The sequence below is a fragment of the Lonchura striata genome, chromosome 7, assembly GCF_046129695.1.
Source record: "Lonchura striata isolate bLonStr1 chromosome 7, bLonStr1.mat, whole genome shotgun sequence".
Taxonomy (NCBI): Eukaryota; Metazoa; Chordata; class Aves; order Passeriformes; family Estrildidae; genus Lonchura; species Lonchura striata.
In genome coordinates, this window is record NC_134609.1 from 34,955,833 (window position 1) to 34,980,936 (window position 25,104).

The window sequence follows — 25,104 nt, forward strand, 5'->3', positions numbered from 1 at the left end:
GGGCTCGCTGCCCGGTCTGCAACAGGCCGATAATGACACTCTTGAGAGACTTTAATATTTCGGGGATGCGCAAGCCCGGGTGCTCAGTGGCCTTGCACAAGTGTAGCAGCGCCGTCAGTCATACACAGAAATTCAGGGTAGCGTGCTCAGCAGAGCCCCTCCATACAGGTAACATCTCCAGGTGCTCGGGAAAAGGGACCTGACCCCCTAGGGGCGGCACCTTTCTGACCCATAGCCCTGATTTTTAGTTACAATACTAAAACATACTTCACCCACAGGATACGTGGACCTTGAGTATTTTGCCAACCCAACAATGGACACATAAAATATACATCAACATACTGATTCATTTTATCCTCAAAGCTCGTTAGCTCCAGGATGTCCTTGCAAAGGGCTACTGTTTCTTCCGCTAGTTAGGCTTGAAAACAAAGATCTTGCCATTGAAGAATATTCTTACCTATGGTATCTTGACATATTCCCCATTTTGCAACACCCTCACAGGGCTATGGGTCTCCTCACAATTCTTGCTCCTCACGTGGCTTCCCCTCACGCTTCAGAAACCACCTTTCCTACCCCCATTTTATAAGGAGTGACAGTTTGGGACAGAAACTAAAAACTACTACATTTTAGGGAAAGAAGATCTTCATTACAAACCCACAAAATAAAAACCAATTTGATTTATTTTTCTTTCAAGGGCTCCTGCTGTCACACTACCCAATGTGGCACCTTCCCACATATCCACCTGCAAAATACTACTTCAAATACGTGACAACAAAATATGAAGTTGTAAAATAATATTTAATTTTATCAGAAAATGTACAGGTTTGAGCAGCAATTCAGATCTATGTATTATACAGTGAACCAGGCTACAGTTTTGAACGCAACAGACAATTATGGGAAGATTAAAAGAGCAATATGAGAAACAAAAGAAACAATTTTTTTTTCTTGCAGGTTTTTTGGGTTTTTTTTCTTTGCACTTTTTTTTAAATGAACAGAACCTTGTAATGAACAGAGTAGTACTGACAAAAAAAAATATCTTAATGAAGTATTTTCCCCAATGGTACAAACACACAGAAACAGCCTAGTGTAATGTAATATAAAATACTTCAGTCCCATTTTTTTCCTCACTTCTGGATTGTTGAAGTTAATGTTCAAACGCTCGGCTGAAACTTCGTTTCTGGCCTCTGCTCCTGAATCTGTTTCTACCAGAGCCCCCACGCCGACCGTTCCTGGAGCTTGAGAAGCTTCGGCCATTTCCTCCACCACTCCCTCCTCCTCCTCCTCCTCCTCGTGCAGATTCTACCAGCTCTGGTAATTCAGTGGCCACACACAAACGCCAGTGTTTTGAATCTTCCCACCTTGCCTACCAGAATGAAGTCAGACACAGCAAGTTAAATTCTAGGAATACAAATGCAGGGTATGTAATAATTATTAAAACTGCTCAACTGAAAAGGTAAAATCATGAGCTGATAAATGGGATTCAAGGTTCTAACTGAAGGGATCAATAATTTTGGCATGGTAATACTAATGGCTACCAAGCAAAAATCTGAATTAATTTTACTGTGGAGAGAATTCTGGGTGAAAACAGGAGGCAGGGAATACAGAAAAGGGGATTAAAGCTTGCTGCCTAGCAAGATTAATCCAGCGCCACTTTTATCAGTTTCAAGTTACAGACTTTTGGTCACAGGGGGATGCCTTAGAAAAGAAAACACTGTGAGCTTGTTCTGTTCTTCAATTCCCTCCAAGCCATCCCTTTTGCCACCAGGAAAGGCAGGATAAAGGCTATGTCATGTTTTCCATCTAACCCAGTCCAGCCAGTTTCATCTTCAGCCTGCTTCACCCAGAATTTGCAAGGAACATACCTCTATTTCTTTTTGCTCTGCCACAGGAACATCAAAGCACACACCCTAAAAAGAAATAATAATTTTAATGCATACAAGGTAAGCGTTTTAAATGACTGCAACTAAAACAACAGAGCCCACAAACCTACACCTGACGGGCAGGCACTATCAGAACTGACTGTGCCAAGAAATGCTTTTCTGTTTTGTCATTATGGCAGAGTTAACACGCTTTCATACCTTTTCCCTATTTTGCTATCCCCACAGCCATGCACTATCCTACCTCCTAAGCATGTCAGCAGAGCCCTAAGCACTAAAAAAAACCAGATTGAGGCCCATCATCAACAGTGCCTGGAATAGAGAAAAAGACCAAAAAGCTCCCCTGACAATTGCTAAGAAAAGGCTGCAATCAGAAGAGCCCAGTATGTAAGAAACAAAACAGAAACTTACCATTTTTCCCTTGAGGAAACACATTCTGTTCACCTTCCGATCAACATCATCACCCAACACTTCTCGCAGTCTTCGCCAGGCATAGCTCATGTTGTTTATCTCTTCAGAGCAGCGTAGTATCATTGTAACAAATCCCTGAAAAGAATTGGGCACGTTCCACTCAGACTTCAGCACATATATCAGACAGGAGAAAGCTACAAATGTACAGTTCCTTAATTAAATCTTCAAGTAGGTAGTGTTACAGGGCATCAAGTATCTTTACAGCCACTATATTGTTGCTTTTAACAAAATCAGTAGTTCCTAGTGGCTTAAGTATAGTTCTTGAACAAAATGGTCAGAAGACAAGTAACTCTCTATCCAGACAACACAGGGGTGGTGTTGTTTCTTTCCAGTTTCAAGACAAGCATTAAACCATAACCCTTTCCTTACCACATCTGAGTTCAGCAGTGAGCGCTGTTCAATGGAAGTAGCACCCGAAATATGGGCCAGAGCTGCAGCCAGAGCATTAACTGGTCCCTTTTCTTTTATTAGCAACTGAGCAGATTCTCTGAAATACTCAATAGCAGTCTGAGGAACAGAATCCAGGCACCTAATTAGTTATAGCACAAAAAAAAAAACAAACAAACAACAATTTATACACCAGTAGGCTCTGGAATAGAAAAAAAAAAAACATTAGTCCAAGATTTCAGCAGTGCTCAGGAAGTTCAAAGAGACAGTAAAGAAAAATTCAAATAGCCCTTGTGAACTAGGAAAGCAGGAAGATAGAAGAGGGCCGGAGTCCCCGAACACACCTCATGGCATCTTTGCTGGAAGCCTTTATTATGTCTGTTGCAGTAGGAACACCAACGCGCTTGAATGTAATGCCCTGAAATTTAAAAGGTAAAAGACTAATAAAAATTGCAGACCATAAATAATTCAGTTCTAAAGAAGTAGTACTGAACTCCATAAAAACAAGCATTTCAGTCTGTAATTTTTCTCGTTTTCAGATTTTAATTTCCAATTTTTCCTAGAGAAAACGGTAAGGTTAACCTTACAGAAAAATAGCTAACACTTAGAAGGCTTTTTTTGTACCAGATCAGTTTAAATGATTCGGTGAGCTTAGACTGAAAACATAAACCATTTTGGTACATTTCTGGGGAAAACAGAGTCCTACAAATTCTAAATTACTACTTTTAGTCTGATAGATTTGGATTTAAGTACAAATTACAGAGCCTTAGTCTAACTGTAACATTGCTTTATGTGCCAGGAATAAACCATCTTATCACAAACACACACTTAATTGTTGAGGAAACTAGCATATGGAACACTGCACAAAGTGCAAAAATGCAAGTAACAGCTCTCAAGAAAGCTGCACATATGCACATCACTGATCAGATGACAACCAGGGTGAACACCACAAAGAAATACTGCGAGTTTTTTCTCATTTCCACAGGACAACCTCACTGGCATTTGCTGAAGAGGTGTGGGTGTTAGAATCTGCAGTGCTCTCCCTGCTCCACAGAAACCGACACTGCAGCCACCCTCCTCAAAGTGCCTGAACCTCCTCTGCGTGCTTCATAAACTGCATTCCGCAGCTGACCCAATTAGAGCCTCGCAATTAGCAGAAAACTGTACTTTACCGCCTTTTGCTCTACGTGTCTCAGCTGGTATTCCTCCTTCCGCTGGTAGAAGCAGATGCAGATCCCAGTGCGCCCAGCTCGGCCTGTGCGCCCCGAGCGATGGATGTAGGACTCCACATCCTTCAGAAACAGAGGCCTGTGAGTTACCTCATGCATTGTCATTTCACCAGTTCACTGCACCCACCTCACCTCTAGGAGCCATCACAGATAAGCCTCAACAATGCAGAGTAACTGAATCACAGAATTAAATTACAAGACATTATTTCACTAATATTGACCAAATGTGCTTTTCCATAATCATCTAAAAATCATGGCTTTAAAAACAAAAGCTGTGAACATGAATCAACTTTTCTTTATGCATCACCACACATTTGGAGTGTGTGTACCTCTGCAACAATCCCATTCCCCTCCTGCACATCCACTGCAGTATTAAAATAGCTTACTCACTGCAACATTACATTGTTTCTTCCAAACCCTTTTAACTTCAGCCAGTGTTCTTACGGTTGTGGTCCACACCCCACATTCACCCCCATTCAAGAGAATCATTCCTCCCTCTGCTCCCAGCCTTGCAATCACCATACCCAGCTTCTAAGGGAAGGCTTTGAACCGCCTCCTAAGAAGACATTTTAAGGAAATCATCTTTAAACATACTACGGACTGACACACTCACAAAAATCCTCTAAGAAACTACTTCTACATAGCTGGACGTTGCTCTTCCTTAGGCATAATGCTGATGAACTCTGTGTGGTCAATACCATCAGCTGATAACACTACACCACTTGAAAACAAGACTACAGATTATTACAAGACATCCAATGTAACAGTCTCCTACCTTTGGTGGTGAGCTTTGTACAACCAGGTCAACTTCTGGGATATCTAAACCACGGGCAGCTACATTGGTTGCAACCAGAACTTTAAATGAACCATTTCTAAAACCCTTCAGTGTGATCTCTCTCTGCTTCTGAGGAATGTCACCATGCAATGACTGGCAATCCTGAAAAACAGTATTATTTTAGAACCACACCAAAATCCAAGACAGTGCTCCCCATTCTATGGTCAGTTTTGGTACAAAATCTTGGTATTTGATAGGTACTGAGTGGCAAGATAAAGAAAAATAACTGAAGTACTCAAGTTTATATTTTAGGTGTCTCACAGTATGTACTCAGTAATTCTTATTCATATATCTCAAAGACCTTTAACAATGGCAGGAAAACAGAACTGAGACAATGTATGTCTCGGCTCACATCTAATTACTGTGACATATGAAAACTCTGCCCTAACTTGCCATCCACACCTAGATCTACGCAATGCTCGGCTGTTTCAAACCAGTAATCTGCAATTCTTGTTCCATGTCCACAAGAAAGAGTGAACTATCAGACCACACACAGCTGTCAAACTCTCTCCTTAAAACTTACTCAGCATAGGTCTGGTATCAACATAGGGTTGATACATGTCTGAAAGGTTTTGTTACTTAATACACACAATAAAATACCTGTTTGATTGAAGCATTCAAAGCCAGTTCATTTGCCTCCTTTTTGGTCTCACAGAAGACAATGGTCCTTCCATGGCTGCCACTGTAGACCTGAATGACATCTCCAATAACTGCAGCTCTCTGAGACCAGTGACACTCTATTGCCAAATGCTACAGAAAGAAATTCCAGTGATAAGCTTATGTAAAGTTAAGGTTATTATAAAATACATTTGGAACTGTTAAATACAGAAATAGTAAAGAGTTATACAGTTCCCTCATGGGAAAAATGTGCTAACTCACAACCCTGGAACATCCAAAATCCATAAGGCTCTTATATTTATGCCCACCACAATTAGTCTGATGTTCAGCAAAATAATTACAGTAAGAGAAAAATCAAGCCTCTAGCATATTTGTATTATATTCCTTGCTATGGTATTTGCTGCACAGCAAGCAAAGAGCTACTGAGATGAGATACTATGGGAAGTCTGAAAAAAAGTATCTTGTATTCCAAATCCTAGAAGCCAGCTGGGATGTCCATGAAGAACTAAAAGCAGCAGGCTGATGTTAATGTGTGCCTTTTGCTTAAAACTTTGATAAATTCAGGTGTGCTTTTCTCTGAAAATGCACAAAAATTACAAGAAAATCTTCTCTCTACTGTGATGTGATAAGTCAGATCCTAAACCCAAAAACAACTTGACCAGCTGTAACATGCTTTATGCTTGGAAAAATTTCTCAAAACAACTTCCAACATCACTGTGATAATGCACCTTATGAAGAGGTGACTTTTGTGGCATAAAAGGGAAATGGCTTGAAAACGTTTCACATGAGTTTACTCACTTCTACTGTTGTAGCAGCCTTCTGAGTTCTTTTCCCAATAAGGTCAATCTGTTCATATCTAGACTTCATGTATTTCTTAGCCACATCATACACCCAGTGTGGGCAAGTCGCAGAAAACAGCAGTGTCTGGGGATTGTCTTCAGAATCTTAACAAAAAGACAGAACAATGCTTCACAAACTTCATACATTTCACCTAACAGATGTACACAAGTTGATTATATGGGTAATTAAAAATGAGGACAAATACCAGTACCTCATGTAAAGAAAACTACTGTAAATTTTGCATTCCCAACACCTGGAGTAAAAAATATTCTAGAAAGTCTAAACAATTTCAAGATTATGAAAAAATTACTATGGCCAAAAAGCCCAGTCTGTTTTCAAGCAGTAAAAAAGGTAAAAAGCTAATTCCTCTTAATGTGAAGAAGTCCAAACACAACTTAAAGATAAGTGCCAAAGACCCCTAGGTACTGGACTTCCAAGCTTTGCACAGGTTCTGTGAATGATTCCCACATATTCACAATACATAATATCCAGTAATTTCTAAACAAAATCACCTTATACCTGAATTTTTGCCAACTAAATTATTACTAGTACTTCTTACTATTTGTTTAAATATTGAGATTACCCTTCTTGTATGCAACTCGTAAAATGTCTTCCACTTGCTCAGCAAATCCCATGTCCAGCATCTGGTCAACTTCATCAAGTACAACGTGTTTGACCTTGGTAAGGTCCAGCTTGCCATTCTGCAGGTGGTCTTTGATTCGACCAGGTGTCCCAACCAAAATGTCAATGCCACTTCTCATGAGGTCAACTGGTAAACAGGGAAGTCAAGAGTTAGCAGTGAACTAGGAACACACTCTGCAGCAGTAACACATGGCAATAACAAACCAGCTTCTTAAACTACTCATAAGTACTCTTCTTACAAAAGTGAGAACAAATGGTGAACTAAAAGAGAAATTTGGAACAAAAAATGTAAGGCAGAAAATCTGCTCTTCCTGAAGGGAAAAAAAAAAAAAAAGACCTTACCACCCTTCTCTCTCCCTGTACTTTAAAGCAGCAAGGGTGAACTTCTTTTAATATTCTTTAGAAATAGTCAGCTCTTCCCAAATTATCTACTTTAACTGGAAACTTTAAAAAAAATATTTAACTATCCAAATCACTGAAATCAAATCCTTCCTGAGATTCTGAGGTTCTGAAAAAAAATTATCCCTAATGTCTCAAAATGTATCACCATAAAAGAGCTCACTCTCATTCCTTGTTTACAATCATCAAGGCAGTAAATTATGCTGCCACAACAATTTCTTCCCCACTTTACAAATCCTCTACATATCCCTTATCACATGAAAAAACACATACCCAGTCACAGCTGTAAGACTAAACTTTTTTAATGAAAATGGGTTTACAATAACCTAAATCCAAATACAGGTTACACACACAGCATATTCTGTTTCACTCTAATTTAAGGTACATGAGTAGATAAGTAACACCAAGAACATAACTGAAGACCACAGCTATGTATCTCCAGAAGAAGATACATTCTGAGCTGCTGAATTTCCCATGAACAGTCTCCAGCTCTTGAGCTGTTAAATGTGTGTCTGGAAAGACCCAACTGCACTTCTTAAATATGGCAGTCAATCAATATTTAAATTATTAGTCCTATCACTTACTTTGTCCATTATAGGGAGTTCCTCCATAAAAACAAGCCACTGTCAGCTTCCTTGTGATATCCTTGAAATCTTTGGCAACCTGATTTGCCAGCTCTCTTGTTGGACAAAGAACTAGAACCTGCATAGAAAAAAGACAAAACAGATGTTTTCTCAGCATGGCTTCTGCCAAGAAACCACTAGACTTCTGATCATTAATTTAGATCTAACCCTTTGTAAAATTAAATTTAAAAAATCTGTTTTAAATAATTATCTAAGCAAAGGCTGGAGAAGAACACGGCTCAAGTTTCTTATAGCATCATTAAACTCTTCAACATATACACATTTAGGACAGGCTAGCTTCTTTTTAAACAGGATAGGAGGGACTTAAATCTTATTTAGCTCCAGCTCCTGAACAGACCAGCTACAAGTTTTCTTCTACATGCGTATATGCTGACTGAGATCAAGACTGAAGGACATGGGTTACAAAGGTTTTTGCTTCACAGTCCTGTGAAAAAGTGCAAGGTTTTGAGCTGTCAGCTGTCTCTCAGCTTCCCTGTGGCTCAGGGAAAACATATGTTAGTCTGCAGAGCTGCTGTGCTAATCCACACCCCTGCAGAGGCACCCAGGGAACCATCCTCTCTTCCAATACGCAGCCCTCCCTGCAGGCAGGTTAATTGATTGTGTTTAAAATGTGACTGAAGCACTGCTCTGCAGCCTGGGAGCAGTCACTTCACAAAAGGAACATTAATCCATATCCCAGTACCTCCTTCAACATCAAAACCTATTACCAAAAAGCAGGCAGTGGTGTATTATGGTAGAGTGAGGTCTGGAATCTTTCCTAAGGCCTAGAGCTCCCTCGAAGAAAGCCCTTCCTTCTCCAAAAGACTGTGCCAAATCTAAAGACAGCATTCTCAGTCAGCCAAGCAATGTGATGGGCAGATGCATACAAAACTGCTAGTACTACTTCTGGAAGGCACTTCAGGTTATTTGTGAGATGACTGACAAGATGAAACAAACTGACAAAAATTAACGAACATGTGCTCAACTTTGGCTTCTCTAGATTTTTTTGGAGGTATCATAAGAATTCAGTGAATAACCACATGTAGTATTCCTTAGCAGAATGAACACAGCTCATAACAAATCTGCATTCTATGGAGCAGAAGCTTCAACATTTGGTGGTGCTCCTAGAGAAAATTAAGCCTATTTTTAAAACCTCCCACTGTTTACATGTTTTAGAATTAAACATTTTTGAGTAGACAGCTTTTATCAAGCTGTCAAGTTACAATTAGTAACTGATCTGTTAGCAATTTAGGAGAAAAACAAGCATCCAGCAGCCACTAGCCCTGAACAGGTAACGTGACTGTGCAGGATTATTCAGGAACACATTGACCACCTGTAGTTTTGGTCTCCCTGGCAGAAAAAGGAACTGACAAGTGGATAGAGCTGTTGTGCTCCTCGCTCTTCATCAGAGGCTGGAAGGCAGCACGGGATGCAGGCAAAGCCCAGTGGACACAGCTTTCAAATCACCTTTAATGTGGGTTAGCTTACCCCTGCACAGACCTGAAAAGCTGCTCCAGCAGCTGAAAAACCTGAATCAGATGTAAGACAAAGCAAAATCACCATTCTAGCCAGGCACAGTTACCTTTGGTGGACGGCCTCTTCTTCTTTCCTGTGAGTCTCCCTGAAGCTTTTCAATTAAGGGAATAGCAAAAGAGAATGTTTTCCCTGTTCCAGTTCGTGCTTGAGCAATGACATCCTTGCCAGCATACACTGGATTGAAGGTCTTCACTTGCACAGGGAACAGGTATGTCACTCCTCGAGCTGTGACAATTTCAAGAAACTTCCTTAATATGGTTATTTTACAAATGTTCTTTCATACTCCTCAGTGAAAATTATTGCAAGAAGAATTTCCATCAACTCTAAATTAAGTCAGGACCTCTACTGATTTATTTGATCAGATGAGTCATTTGCAAAGAGTGCCCTGGGACTGTCAATTCTATTCTACTTCACACCACCAGACACTAGGACAGAGGAAGTTATTAGCCTTTATGAAAGACTGTCAGCACTGTGCCTTTATTTATGCAATACTCCTTAGCTATCCAGGAAAATCTCTTCCTTTTAAATAATTCACATCTCAAAACCCCTTCTGTTCTTAATTCGTACTAATTCACGTATAAGCAAACATCAAAGATACTAAATATAATTGGTTTTCCTTTATTCACACCAAAATAACCTGAGCCCTTCTCACACATCTTTTTTTTTTTTCCTTGGCTCATGTCACTTAAGAATTTTACTGCAAAGGCTGAACTGCACAATACTGCAAAGTGTGTGGTCAAAGGTGTATTTAGAGCAGGCAACCTAAGTCTTCTGCACAGCATCTGTGCCTGTACAGGCATGAGCAGAGCACATCTCAAAGCTTATTGATCCAGGGTGTAGAGCATAAAAACACAACAGAGATCACTGACATACTATGGTCATACCTTGCCAAGAAACTTACCTTGAAGAAGCTGGACAGTTTCTTTGGAAATAGAAAAATTGGAGAAAGCACCCTCCTTCTGTTCTCCAGTCAACTCCTGTTAGGTAAACAATAATTCAGGTAAGATTCCTTGTGAATAATACATGACTGTCAGTAAATTCACGGTAATTCAAGTAAATTCAGTACAGACACTGGTGTCATACTCTTCAGCGACAGTGTCACAGCTGCAGCTAAAGAGCCTTCTTTGTTTTACCATCGTATTTCAAACTTGGACAAAGTTAGGAAAAGTGATCTGGAGGCTAAGGCTGTTTCATACCTAACAGCACAGTAAATACAAAACACTCAACCCAAAACTGAAAACTCTTAATTAGAATTGCAGAATATCACGAGTTGGAAGGGACCCACAAGCACCACGAAGTCCAAGTCCTGGCTCTGTACAGGACAACTCCAAAAATCACATACATCTCATGGATGCTGGATCGTATTAAAGCTCCATCTCAGTGCAATCTGTCTGTCCAGCAACAGCTACCACAGCACCGGACTGATGAAGTTAGGAAACCATCATGCACTGGTCCAACACTTCAAGATTTTCATAATTCAAAATTCTGGCACATTCTTGGCAGATTGAACAATTCGAGAACTTTAAATCTTGATGTTTTACAGCACTTTCGACTGATTAGGAAGGGGAGGAAAATGGGATACAACCCCTTCTAAATTTGGCCGCGTTACAATGCAGGAGTTAAAAGCCACAACACATCACTATAACCAAAAGCAGTCATTAGCTTTACCTGATCCTGCTCGCTCTCACTTTCGCTGTCGCTTGACGTGTCACTAGAACTACTCTGTCGGCTTTTGCGGGAGGATTTGCTGCTGAAGGAGGACAATCTCGATTTCTCCAGGCTTTCCTCTTTCGTGTGACCGTTCTGTTTGCTGACACTCTTTGATTTCTTGGCTTTCGGGGCATAGCGCTCCTCAGCCGACTCCTCGCTGTCATCTGTCTGAGTCTTTCCCCTTTGAAACTTGTCACGGCGTTTAGATTTCTTCTCCTTTTTCTCCTTCTGACAAGGCACAGAGTAAATGAAAACACACGCTCGTGGATCCAAGCGACACGGAACAGAGAAGAGGGCGCAGAACAGTTAAAGCTTGAAGCGCACGTTCTAGCTACTGACGGGGGGGCGGCTGACACACGGCAACAGATCTCTGCCGGCCGCCGCCGCTCAGGAGACACGTTACCGACCACGAGACAACCGGGCCTTGGCTTCCGGGGCTCTGCCCCGCTCCGGGTGCCGGGGAAGCGCTTCCCGGGCTCCCGGCCGGCTCCGGCAGGCCCAGCGCGTCCGGCGGGGCCGCCCCGACACGCGGCGAGGCCGCGGCCCGGCCCGCCCGCGCACGTGGCCGCCCGGCCCGGGCCGCCCCGCGGGCTCGCCGCGCACGCCTCGCCCGGCCCGCGCCACCGGCGGTGCGGGCGGCCGCCATCCGAGGCCGCGCTCGCCGGGCGCCGGCCCCAGCGGGCGGGCGCGGCCAGGCCGTACCCGGAGCCCTTCCCTGGTACCTTGTGCCGCCGGCGGCCGCTCTCCGGGACCCCCTCGGTGTCCATGGAGCAGTCGGAGCCCGACTCGGCCCCGCTGCTGCTGCTGCACCGGGTGGCCTCGGGCATCTCCGCTCGCCGCCGCCGCTCCGCCACGCCGCGCTCCGCACCGGCCGCGCGCTCGCCGCGCGTCACACTCCGAGCGGCCGGGGCGCCCGGCAGCCAACGGACGGCGGATCCGGCCGCGCGGGGGCGGGGCCACGCCGTCCAACGGCCAATGGCCTGCGGCCGTCGGCGCGGGACCACAACTCCCGGCGTGCCCCGGGGCATAGCGTGAGGACTGCAGCTCCCGGCGCGCCCCGCGCGGAGGGGGGCGGCCGCCATGAGGGCTCGGCCATGAGGGCTCGGCCATGAGGGCTCGGCCATGAGGGCTCGGCCATGAGGGCTCGGCCATGAGGGCTCGGCTCGTCCCGCCGCCGCCGCCAGGGCCCTGCCGCCCCCAGAACTAATCTCCAGTGGCTTAGCAAGCTGAACGACTTTAGCCTCCATAACTACCGCAGAGAAGCGCTTAGTAGCAGTGAAAAGTCTGAAGTAGGAAAGGGCAGTGTGACCAAATGACTAAGATTTAAAATCCACAAGCCTGTGGTGATACGCAGCATGGGCCCAGCACAATGTGCTTGTAGCTACAGGGATAAATCAAGAGGAAGAAGTCAAAATTGGCCTTAGGAAGTAAAATGTGTGAAGCGATGCTACCAGCCGCCAGGATGTGGATTCCTTACGGATGGGACGGTCAGGACAAGCGCAGGGCCTGTCCCACAGCAGCGGCACTGGCCTGAGGCTGCCTCCTGCCCCCAGCACCTTCTCACGTGCAAAGACTGAACCCTGCTCGGCACATGCACACCAGGTAGACTGAGGATAGCTCGGAGTGCTGCAGGACACGGTCAGAAAACCTTGGGATTGAAGGAACTTTTGTAGTAACCAGGGGCAGGTCTAGTTCATTTGCTTTGTTTTCTAGCAGGGAAAGTCAAGCACGTGCTGATTGATGTGGCACAAGTAGGAAACTTTACAGAGTCAGAGTGTGAAACAGCCCTGTCCAACTGCAGTTCCCATTGGAGAAACAAACCCTCCAGATCAGTGGTGTGCTCTGAATGAGGAATGCCAGTTCTCACTTTTATTATCACAAGGACACACAAAAATTAAACATGAGGGCAAACAAAATACACACGGACCTCCCCAAACGCTACTGTCAAAAGTTTTAACTAACAGCTTTGGTTTAGAGACTGCCTCACTGATGTGACTGGCTGCACTTACAGGATTGTTACCTTATGGTTACAAGGGGAAAGTTTACCAATCTCATTCAAATATTCACAACCAGAGTTAGATGAAGGAATATTGCTGCAATTGTTCTTTCACTTATCCTCATTTTCGCATTGTTATTTATACTTCTAGAATTTGGCAGGAAGCTTCATCTTCTTTTCAGTCCACCTAAAATAATATAATTACTAGAAGTCAGACTTCACGTTCTAAAAATAAACTGAGTTGGCTTAGCTTTTAGTGCCCCAGATGGGCATATGTACAAACAGTCAAAATGACCCTCTGAAATGTATTTTGCTAAAGATTTCAAGTCTTCACATCCAAGTAATACACAGGAAGTGTGTTTGGAAGGGTGCACAGCCAAGAGCTGCTTAAGGGAAAGATTAACAATTAGCAGGATTCCCTTAGGAACAGTAGTTTGTGGTTTATTCCTTCATATACTGGCTTCTCAAGGTGAGAGGACAACTCTAATGAGGACTCCAATGGTTTAATTACAGTTAAATACCACTCATTTAAAATATTAAGAATATGTGTTGCTGTAAAAAAACAAAAAGTGATTTTTAACATAGATTCTTGCCAATTTAGTTAGGTTTGGAGGTCTCCGTGTACAACTGCGTAAAAATTTGTTTCAGACCAATTTATTTTCCATTAAGGGATTTTTCAGGTGTAATTACAGGCAAAATGTACATGGTGAAAGCTCAGGTCATGTACACATTCTGTCTGTTATGAGCAAGTCAAATGTCATTTTCTACTTGAAATTTCTATTGGATCTCTATTCTTTATGTACAACTATAACAATATTCAACATCACATGGGGAGATCTGAGTGAGCTGAACCTGCCTGCAAACAGGAGCTTATCAAACACAGTGTTTAACACTGAATTTATCAAACACCATGTTTTTTATAATTTCTGTCCTTGGTCACCTCAACCTGCAGGACAGAACTTCTGCTGTTTTTTTGACTCATGAAAACAAATGCAAAATACAAACAGCAGCAATTTAGGGAGAATGTTCATGTTAAAAGACTTAGCAGAACTCTACAGTTTGGGTGTTTCTGGATCGGAACACTGAAGTCTAAAAAAAAAATAGAATGTTGTTGTTGGGGAAGGGGTTTATGATTTACTGCAACATTTCTGCCTAAATCTGCTGGTCACTTTGGAGGTAAAGCATCTAATTTAGTGTCACGTGTTTTCTTACCTTGGGGAGTCAATTCCGCTGTCTCCTGTAATGCTGTGGTTTTCTGTCCCTTCCGAGTGTTTCTGTTGTGGGATCACAGGACATGTATTCTTTACAAGCTGCTCCTTTTTTCCTGGAGGGTTTCTCACTTCTTTGATCTGTGAGCCCAAAGCACAGCGTGTTGCTCCTTCACCCACCTCATGGGTGAGGTTCTGCAAAGTGCCAGCATCAGAGTCAGCATGGCAGAAATCCGTCACAGCTGAGCCCTTCTCACATTCAGTGAGGCCAGTTCCTTCATGCTTGGTGTGGTCTTTCAGAAGAACCTGACTGCACAGCCAACTTTCCTCTGTGCAGTGTGGTTTTGGATGCTCCTTTGAGCCATCTGTTGATTCTGCAAGGCTGGCACTTCCTTTGTGTCTTGTATCCCATTTATTTACGGCTGTGTCGTTCTGGGCAGGGCAGGTACTAACCTTGGAGGCTTTTAGGGACACAGCTGTACTCCAGTCTGTGTGTCTGAAAAGGCGTGGCCAGGGGGCAGGTGTTCAGAATTCTCATCCAGATGTGACAAGTTACAGGTGTCACCATCACGTCCCTTTCGGTACAGAAGATGGGAGTTATCAGTAAACCCTTCCCTTTCCAGCTCCATTGATCCAGGATGGCTGGCACAGTCATAGTTCAGTTCACTCTTTTGGTCAGTCTTTGGTCTGTATTGCACACCATTTTTTGGGGCCAGATTAACACTGGCCGTGTAATTTGACAGATGGACATTTTGAAAATCACTGGCTGTTCGATCTAACAGCTCACATACAGTGTCTGCTTTGCATCTGCAATGCTCATCTTCCTGGTAGAATGGACATTTTGCATGTTCTTTGCACACACCATTATCTTTAATGTAGGAGCAAGGGGATTTTTTTTTTACTGTTCTTTTATCGACATTTTCTTCAGAAATATTACTCTCCAGGAAGTATCTACTTCTGTTACCTATTTGCAGATTACTGCCTTGTGGATAACTACCATTTTCACTAAAACTGTCTTTCTTTAATTGAAGGTCAGACCTATTAGCATGGAGTAGGTTGTTTTGCTTAGCTTTGTCAGCCTCACTTTCTGCATCCAGCCTTTCAGTTTCACAGCCAAAAGGTCCTGAGGAGTCTGAGGACTTTGGCCTTTGGAAAGTCCTTCCTCCCTTTTGAGTCTGGCACTTCAGCTGACTGTTAACACTACCTTGGTGTCCTCTTGCATGAAAGCTGCGAGGTCTCCATGGCAGACCCTGAAAAGGATTCTTAATCTGCTTCTTATACATCACGTGGGATTCTGCTGCTACATCAGGTAGTTCTTGGTTTTTGACGGGCAGTGAAAAACTTCCTTCCAGTTTCATATTTTGGGATGTTAGTTTCTGTATGTGAGATTTCCTGCTGCTCCTGTTAATCTGCTTTTCCATCTTTGATTTGGTTTTCCTGGTGTGTTTTGCTGTTTTACTTGGTGCCTTTTGAATACAATTCTTTGAAAGACGGTTTTGGCTGACGGTTGGCGCTTCAGCCGAGCTACCATTACTGATGCATTTTTTCTCTTTACTGATACATTTTTTCTGCTCCTCAAACTTCTGCATTAATATTGTGTGTTTAATCAAATTATCAACTGTAAGAGTAGGGTTAATACGCTTGATGATTTCATGTTCAATATCACGTGGAATATTGTCTAAGTCATCTTCATCCCTGACTGGCCACTCCTGGGGAGGAAACTGGCCTGAAAAAGTGGAGTACTCTTTCTTGTGTTTTTCTTTTTTGGAACCACTTCTCCAGAAAAGGCCAAGGCCAAACATTTTGCTTTTCAGTTGTGCTTTCACAGATGCCAGGGATTTGATGGTGTCCCAGGAATGGTTCTCAGCAGATGCGGGGATGCCTTGTGTTCGAATTGAAGGCTTCAAGTCACTGCAGCCTCTCTTTCCCTCTCCATTAGATTCATGGCTCATCACGTGCCGATGCCTTTGTTCACAGAGAGTATTTTGGTCAGGGAAGCAATGGCAGGATCTGTAACGGGGTACTGTAGGAATGTTTTCTTTCACTTGGTCCGCACAGGGCTTAATGTTTACCGGGTGAGTGATGGAAGGTGATGAACAGCAACAGCTGTCCTCCAACAGGATCCTTCTGTTGTCTTCCATGGCATCATTTGTGATAAAGTAAGTGTTGGGAGTGACAGTGAAATATCCTCCTCCCGTATGATAAATCTTTCTTTCCATAATTAGAATGCCAAGGATATTATGTAATACTTTGTGGGAGGGCACTGCAATGCCTAGAACAAAGAGACGGATATTTCAAATCAGAAATAAGTTTTCAAATCAAATGGGTTCTGGCCAAAAGATCTCTTTTCATACAACAGCCCTGAAATCAACTGAAAATTAAATACCCAGAGCATTTAGGTAAAGGCCAGCTGTGTTGCCTCTGCAGCACCACTGTGAAGGAGCAAGGATATCATCTTTATATCTGTCAGGATATGATACTCAGGAGAGAAACTTTCTGCCAGGTACAAATCAAACAACGTCTTGTTCAAAGCATTTCCCTCCTGGCATGTTACTTAAGAGGGGCTTTCATCACTCTCTGAAGTTTCTGGTGTAGTTTGGTCAGATGTAAATTTATTGCCTCACTGAGGCTGGTCTCAGCTACAGTTTTCAATCAGGTGTCAGTCTCAGAGTCCTTAGTCTAGTCACAGCTGACCTCCTGCCCACAATTAAGACCTTCCAGCAAGAAATACCTTCAAGACCCTACAAAGTTTGAGAATGCTACTTATGGCTGACCTACAAATTCTGCCTTGTGGTTATCACAGTGCACTTATTGACCACGACACATTCCTGGCACAGTTCTGTGCCAGTTTGTGGAGTTGCATTAATTTTTTCCCACTGGTTAAAAAGCCTACCAGGTCAGCCTGTAGCATTGGCAGAGCTGTAAGATTAAGAGGATTCAAAAGAAGCAGCTCAGTATCAAACAAAGCAGCCTACTGAGAGGGCCAGAAGGAGCTTGTTCAAAGTCTCAAACACAGTAACACTTTGATACTGCAAATCTAAGGGAAATGGGATATTTTTCAGACTTATAGAAAACACTTAAGGTAAGTGGCTGCCACCCCATTAGAATCACAGAATATTCTGAGTTGGAAGGGACCACAAGGATCATCAAATCCAACTCTTAAGTGACTGGTCCATATGGGAATTAAATGCACAACATTGGCATTATTTGTACCATGCTCCAGCCAATTGGGCTAGAAGTGAAGAACTAAAGATCACTTAGTATAAGTAATTTCCTTTCAGGAAAGAAAGGGCTAGAATATAACCAACAAACCTGAATTTGAGGCTGGTTATAGTTTTTGATAGCAAACACCAGATGTAGACTCCTACCCAATCCCTTTGCAGTCAAAGTCAGCTGTGTTCCTGTCTCTTAAAGGAGGACTTAACAAGTCCCTGTGATCTAACAGTCTGTTTTATGCTATTCCATGTCTAGCACCTAAATACCACTTCTGTGCTTTCCCACCCTCTAGAAAGGGCATGCTCTCAACTACAGTCAGTTCCCTCTCACTCTCAAAGATTTATTAAAATCTGTGGAAAGATTGCATTCAAGCCAATGTAGCAATACTCAAAGATGGATGAGAAGTATGCACATTCATGTACCAGCTGCCTGTTTACTGTACTTAACCTTGCCAGCTTTGCCTGTAAACATTCCCTGATCCCTTGTCCAAAATCAGAAACTCAAGCTTGATGATACAGCCACTTTTTAAAGGAGGGAGAAATGAACAAGTTACCTGGATAATTTTTCACTAACTGCTCCAATAAAGTTTCCTGAGTGAACATCACATGATCTGCATTCATGTCTGATATGGTCCAGTATATTCCTTCTGCCAAAGGACCAGAGCATGGCTGCAAGAGAGGATTCATGACAGCAGGGGTCACATCACCTAAAAGAAAAGAAAAGAAAATTATTTCAATGGAATAGTGTTTCATTTTTACTATTAGCTTTGAAAGATTTCCACTGAATATTTCCCTTATCCTCAGCTGATTTTCTTTGGCAAATTACTCAGAAATATTTCTGAGAGGAGGGAGGTGGTGCTAGCACTTGTCAAGAGCCTTGGTAATGAAGGAAACAGAAGATTGCCTTAAGCACATTGGTTTGTTTGGTATAAAATTACAGGCAAAGCCATAATTTAGACTAATAAACAGGGAGCTGAGAGAGAGAATCATTTCTGATGACTGCTGATTTTTTAGAAGACTGCTTACACGTTAAACCATGCAGAACCTGTATTTTTTCAAGTAGCTAATGGGGTCAACATCCAACAATCTAAGTACAAAATGTCTTCACCAAGTCAGAACACAAGGGAGTAAAATGCAAGCAATAGGCTTTGTCCCTTGTAAAGCACATAAAATTGAGCAGAAATGGTAAAATGCCACTTTTAGACTGGGTTCTAGAACTAGAGATTATTTAGTATACTGTGGAGAGAGCAAAAACTTTTACTACAACTGCATGCATTTTTTAGGCTACCTCACTATCTGTCCTGGTAAGAGACAAAAACATTGGTTTTGTTCTGCATGACAGAAGCAGAAGTTTAGAGGGGCCACAAATGTGGCCCATCTTCCCCTGTAACTCTGTGACCCCAGCCCAGAGGGCTAAATAGGGTCATAGTCCTTCACCTCAACTCCCCCATCCATAAAACACAGACAAACTCTGACCTCTTCCCTTCCCAAGGTGGCAAAGCCAGTGAGGACAAGCCCAGCGAGTACTTCTGACACGGTACCTGTGAGTGCTGTAGCTGAAACAGTCTTTTCCCTGAAGCTGTTGATGACAAAGCACGAAGCAGGGACTCACCTGAGGTCCGTGCACACAGTGAGGCAGTGACGGCACACAGCTTCTCAGACAAAACAAAAAGCCAAAAACCCCCCTTTCTTCTTTTTTTAGTCAGACCAGTGGTCTGTTCCCACAACCAGGTGATGTTCTGTGCTGCTCAGAAAGCCCCTGGCTGTGCCCAGCTGCCAGGCAGGCAGAAAGCAGCAGGGACTCCTGGTTCCCTCACAAGGATAACCCACTGTTAAACACTGACAGGAATTTTCCCATAAGTAAAAAGTGACATTTTAGATTAAGCTACATTCACGTTTAACTAAACCACTGTTGTCTATTGGATGACACTGTAACCCAATATTTATCCCCTAGGCAAAAAACTACAACACAAACACTTCTCTGAGTAAATGTAATACACAACATTGCTTTGAAGAGCTTAAGTTGCTCTTGACCTTTGTTTTACAACTGCTGCTATATTCAACAAAAAGAACTCTGAAAAGAAAATCCTGGCACACAGTTTCCTCAGTGGTGTTGCTAGGAAACTTGCAGGTGCAGAAACCATTGCAAGCTTTCTTTTTCTATGGGAAAGGCCATCAGCATTCAGTAATGACTCTTGTGAATAGTTTGCTGTCTGAAGTCTGCTGTGGGCCCACCATGCTGCTGCCAATTTGACCATTTGTTCCTGCAGTGCACCAGACTGCTAAGGAGTAAAATACCAAGTGTAATTAAAATTTGTTCATTATCTTTATAGTTATTATCTTGCTGTTGTTGTCTGTATTTGTTCTGCAACATTAAATCTAATGCCTCCATTAAAGCATTAATCAAAAGCTAGCTTGATACTGAGGGAATTTTAAAAAATCTAAAATCACATTTGAACACAAGTCTAAAATGTTGCAGAGTCAATAATGCACACGTGCTAACAACATAAATATTAGATATAATTCTCTCCTGACTTTGAAATAAAATCTGAATTTGTGAAAGCAAGAATTAGATCATTGGTAACATTGATAAGGCCCAGGCAGCACCCTACAAGTGTCTATCAAGTTCTTATGAAAAACATTGTAGATTTACTTTGCAAAGCTAAATAACTGTTGTTGTGCTTCAGATAGTCTCCCAAGTTCATTGGAAATACTTAAAAGCTGCATCCCTTAGATTTGCATATGGAGAAGATTTATCAGTTTGTGCAACCTGTGTCTCATAGGCCTGATGCAAAATCGCCAGAACACCATTCTTATTAAAACTCCTTAGTATCTGTCCTTTTACAGCTCAAACCCCCCCTGCAGAATGCCCTGCCCCCTTCCCTACTCTGCATGAATCTGATGACAATCGCCTTCCTGCTGTCTTCATAGGGCCTTGCTTACACCTTCGTGCGGGGAGGAGGAACCCAGCTTCTCCCTTGCTAGTCTAAATACAGCCTCCTTCCCTCCGCACCCTGCGGGTTCTGCAGCACCACAGGGACTAAAGCCAATCTCGGCAGCTGGCCAGAGCTCAGGTATTCTTATCCTTCAGTTTGCTTTACGGGTCTGCTCAAACTCTGCTCATTACCTGGACACCTAAAACCCAAGAATACCCTTTTTGGAGCACTTAATGATTGCAGGGTGGGAAGCCATCTGTAATATGAGCTACAGAACTGGGTAACAGAACTCAGTGCACAGAAAAGCCTCTGGGTATTCTTGACTAGCACAAAGTGATTTTTGTTCCATCTTTGTAATGTGAGCATTATAATTTTTCCCTGAGTTGTTTAACAGTTGCAGAGTTTTTTGCGTCTTTGGGCTCTTCAGAAAAATTACACACAAGACATGTTTATCTGGGTGAAACCCAGGCTAATTCTGGGGAAGTGAACAGAGAGGCATTTGTTACAACAGCACTCAATTTGCTTCTTAAAAGTTAGGTAAACTGTTTACAGAACAATAAAGGACTAGGAGTAAATCCATTCCAGAAAAAAACCCCAAGAGTCTGTTGGGCAGAGAAGACACAGCATGTGGAAATCGAAGACTGACATTTCTGTTTTGTTGGGAGAATCTATCATGGAATGGATTATACAAAAGATGCCACAGATCCTGTGCCTCTCTGCATGAGAACCTTAAAAGATGCCACAGATCCTGTGCCTCTCTGCATGAGAACCTTGGCTTGTTTGATGTAATTCACTTTTTGCAGAATTGTACCAGGACAATCATAAGCAAGAGCAGTACTGCCACCAAATGCGAGGCTTCTGCTTTTCTATAGACTAGAGTGCATCATGATCACATTTTATAGCAAAAATCACATGTTATAGTTAAATAATTTTAAGGAATAAAATGTTAATAAGAACATCATAGAAAGTTGGGAACTCCAGCAAAACTCTTCTTGAACATTAATGATTTTATAAGATGTGTTCTTATTAAAGAATAAAAATTCTTTGTAAATTATAAAGCCAGTTAAGAATAACATTTTCAATTTTAAGTATGTAACAGAGAAACTATTTTGGCACAAGTACTCTGTACTAGTGCTGTACTAGGTCCTGTTTTCAGAAACATCCTCTTACTGAAGCAAAGAGTAAATAGTTCAATTAAATGAAATTGTCAAATCTTGTAATGTGTCTAATCTATTACTGAAACAAACAAAAGCTCTCAGGAAATGGAAACAATATCTGTTCTTTGATTATTTTGTACAACCCTCAGAGAAACAATTAAGTGTCAGTTTAAGGTCACCAACACTTCTTCAGTTGATATCAAAGAAGCTACAAACACATGAAAATGTCAGATTTCTGTACTTACTGATTTCTGCCAGGACAGACACTCCCAAATCAGGACATTTGGGCAGAGTGCCCTCAATTTGGTCACAATTTCTGGTTTTTACAGTCCCAAACTTTCTATGATTGACTTATCCATACAACGTTCTTGTTAACTTTTTATTCCTTAAAACTTTCAAAGGATGATGCCATGCAACTTAAGAAAAGCCAGCCACTTTTTCTGCCTTCCCAACAGCACATGAAAGCCTATTTCCAAATGCAAGTGTTACAAATTTTTGGAAATACAACTTCTAAGTGCTTTCTGAGGGTCCTACCCAAGAGCCATCATGAAATCCTTACTCTAAACTTAGTGCTAATGGAAACCTACAGCCATAATTTCTTTCACCAGCTATAAAAAAACGCCACAGGCAGATATGGTGAGAAAAAAGCAAGATTCAGGAAGAACAGGAAGAGCTCTCTCCTGCAACCTGTGCCCAAGTGCCCGGACGGGAACAAGTCACACAGCAGACACCAACACATACAGTGTGGTACAGTTGTCCTTAAACTGAGCACAGTGGGTAAGCTTTTGCCATTGAAATGTGTATCTCTGACCTTCAAAGAGAGGAAAACCCCTTCAGCTCTTAGCAAGACCACTGACATGTCCAGTTGGATGCTCCAAGAGCATCTTGGGAGCAGGTCTCAAGCTCCAGAGGTACTGCCTGAACACATTGGCAAGAATGCAGCTCCAAATGCACTGTTCAAGAGAGCACAGCCCAAGGTGTCCAGAGATCTGTGGTTCACCCACAGCTGGCACAAAAGCCAACAAGCATAAGCACATCCACCTTTGAGGCATTCACTGCAAAACTGGCAGAAAAATTTAACTATGAGCAACAGCACTGCAGATAATTGTTTTTCATATAATGTAGTGTGCTGATGGCTTTTAAGCCGAATCACTTATGCATTGAACACACAGAGCACAGCTGATAGCAAGCAAGGTCATCTTTAACCATTTCAGCATTTAGTGTCAGGCTTGGTGGTAAAAGACAGATTGATTCAAAACATTCATTGCAAGGAGATAAAAAATAACACAAAACTGAACAGGCCAAAGCAAGTTGCAGAACAACCACCATGGAGTCAAACAACAGAACAGGAATAAACAAGCCACTGGCATTGTCTCTAACTCCTTGAACTGTCCGGAGGTGCTGCCATCCACTGCTACAGTAATTTGACACAAGCACAGCTTTTCCCCTTGGCCTCATCCAAAAAATCCCCTTCACAACCCTGGCATTTTCCCACTAAAACTACTCTGCCTTTTTCTTACTTCCAGCTGTGCCCTCTCTTCTGCAATAAGTCTCAGAAATTCAAATAGCTCTTTAATGTCCAAAGCTTTGTTCTAAGCAGCAAGCAGTAATGGGGGTTGGCTAGGTACTTACCTTAGAGTGAAAGATTGACTATAAAAGCATTAGGATTAAATTGTGCATTCCTGTGCCTGCACAGCTAAAGGTCAGCTCCAACTGCTGCAATATTCCTGCTGCCTCCTTTGCCTGGAAGTGTGCTGTCACATAAAAGGCAGACATGAAAAGTATGCAGTGTAATGCTTGGCAGTAAGATACACCTATGGTCGTGTTTCCCGTCCCCAGAATGAACCAAAATTCACTTTGCACATTCCCTGACTTCAGCTCACACATACCCCAGCCCAGAGAAGTCATGCTCTAGACTTCCAGAGGAGCAGCACCCACGGAGCTGTTCAGAGGAGAGCACAGCTCCCTGCAGAGGTTTTCCAGCAAATCCCAGATCAGGGGGACAGAGCTGAGGACAGCTCACTCCCAGGCAACACCTGCCCCAGCCACACCCCATGCAGCAGAGCAGAGAGCAGAGTGGTGCAGTGGTAGCTTTCCTTGGACCCAGGCCCCTTGCTTGGATGAGGACTGGAGCCACCAGCACACAGCGCAGTGGAACCAAGCAGGCCTCAGATCTTGTTTTAAGAGAAATCCCACAGCAGGGAGGTTTTTCATTTAGCTGAGAAGACTTCACACCTGCCTGGGAACCTTATGGATGTGCACAGCCACTTTTCCTTCCACTCTCCCTAAATGGATATCCAGCTTTAAGGATGTCCCCTTTGCTAGAAAGTAACTTTCTGCAGCCTTTCATTAGGCTGGAATTTATGGTCTGCAGGGAAAAACAAAACAAAACAAACCAGTTTAGAAATGAGAAGCAGCATCTTTACCACCACAAGAGTTCTCAGAGGAATTGTTTGGACACTGCAGATTAAACAGTACTCATCTGAACTCAAGGACTTTAGCCTGCAGTTCCCAAAACTGTCTCCATGACTTTAGTGCTACAAAAACACCCTTTCCCTGTTTCAGTTCATCCAAATTTCAGCCAAAATGGTGTCACAGAAGACCAACAGTGCAACCAAGCAACTCCTCTGTATTACAGAAGACTCAATAAATAGTGTTTCTCCAAAAGCCAGTTTAGCAGAACACTTATGGTGAATATACTGGGTTGTTGAATCCCACAGACCAAGGAGAAGCCTCCAAAGGAAATTATAGTGATGTGCATGTCTCTGTGGGATGTTGAAAATGTTGAACAATTTCAGAGGGAAAGATAAATTACACAGTCTATGAAGCAGCTAAGGAATGGGGGCAAATTCAGCAGAGGGACACCAAGACGGGCACGCCTGGAACACTGCCCTGGAGGCAGGGGCTGGGAGGTTTTCTGGGGTAACCCTGACTTGGAGAAACAAGGCTGCACTGTCCTGACACTGGCAATGAGACCGTGCCCAGCAGCAGCCATGTGGGAAAGCCATTGGTTCTGTCCTCACCTCTCAGATCAATACTCCTGTGTCCATAACTTTATTTGCATGGCTGAACTCCAGGTGTGCGGGCTGGTGCTCTGCACAGCAACAGAGCAGACCTGTGCTAAAGCAAGATGGCAGTATAGAAAAAGCTAAAAGTTGCCTTGAATGAAGTCTCTGATTCTGGAACCATATCAAAGACCACAGCAGAAGCACTACAAACTAATGCAATTTATTTCATTAATTTCATTATATTAACACAAACTATTGTCTTTTCTGACTGAGACAGAAAAATTTAGGCCTGTTCAAGTTACCCTCGTTCTAAAAGAGCATTATAGCAGTTAAGACCTACCTTTCATGATTCAAGGTGCAAGATTTCAAAAGACTGAGGATATAGCACAGCTCAGCCTATTTTCTTGATATTTTTTT

General features: G+C 42.7%; 1 protein-coding gene across 1 annotated transcript; it reads right to left on the bottom strand.

Annotated features, from left to right (window-relative positions):
* Positions 1 to 779: 779 nt before the first annotated feature.
* LOC110469903 (nucleolar RNA helicase 2) lies at positions 780 to 12,081 on the bottom strand. The gene is made up of 15 exons (XM_021529119.3): positions 11,890 to 12,081; positions 11,126 to 11,395; positions 10,359 to 10,434; positions 9,504 to 9,682; positions 7,883 to 8,000; positions 6,841 to 7,026; positions 6,216 to 6,361; positions 5,400 to 5,549; positions 4,740 to 4,901; positions 3,908 to 4,027; positions 3,080 to 3,153; positions 2,718 to 2,877; positions 2,289 to 2,423; positions 1,863 to 1,907; positions 780 to 1,363 (listed from the first exon to the last, which is right to left on the bottom strand). Exons 1-15 carry the CDS (start codon positions 11,992 to 11,994, stop codon positions 1,145 to 1,147), a joined length of 2,145 nt encoding a protein of 714 aa, XP_021384794.2. The 5' UTR covers positions 11,995 to 12,081; the 3' UTR covers positions 780 to 1,144.
* Positions 12,082 to 25,104: the final 13,023 nt, after the last annotated feature.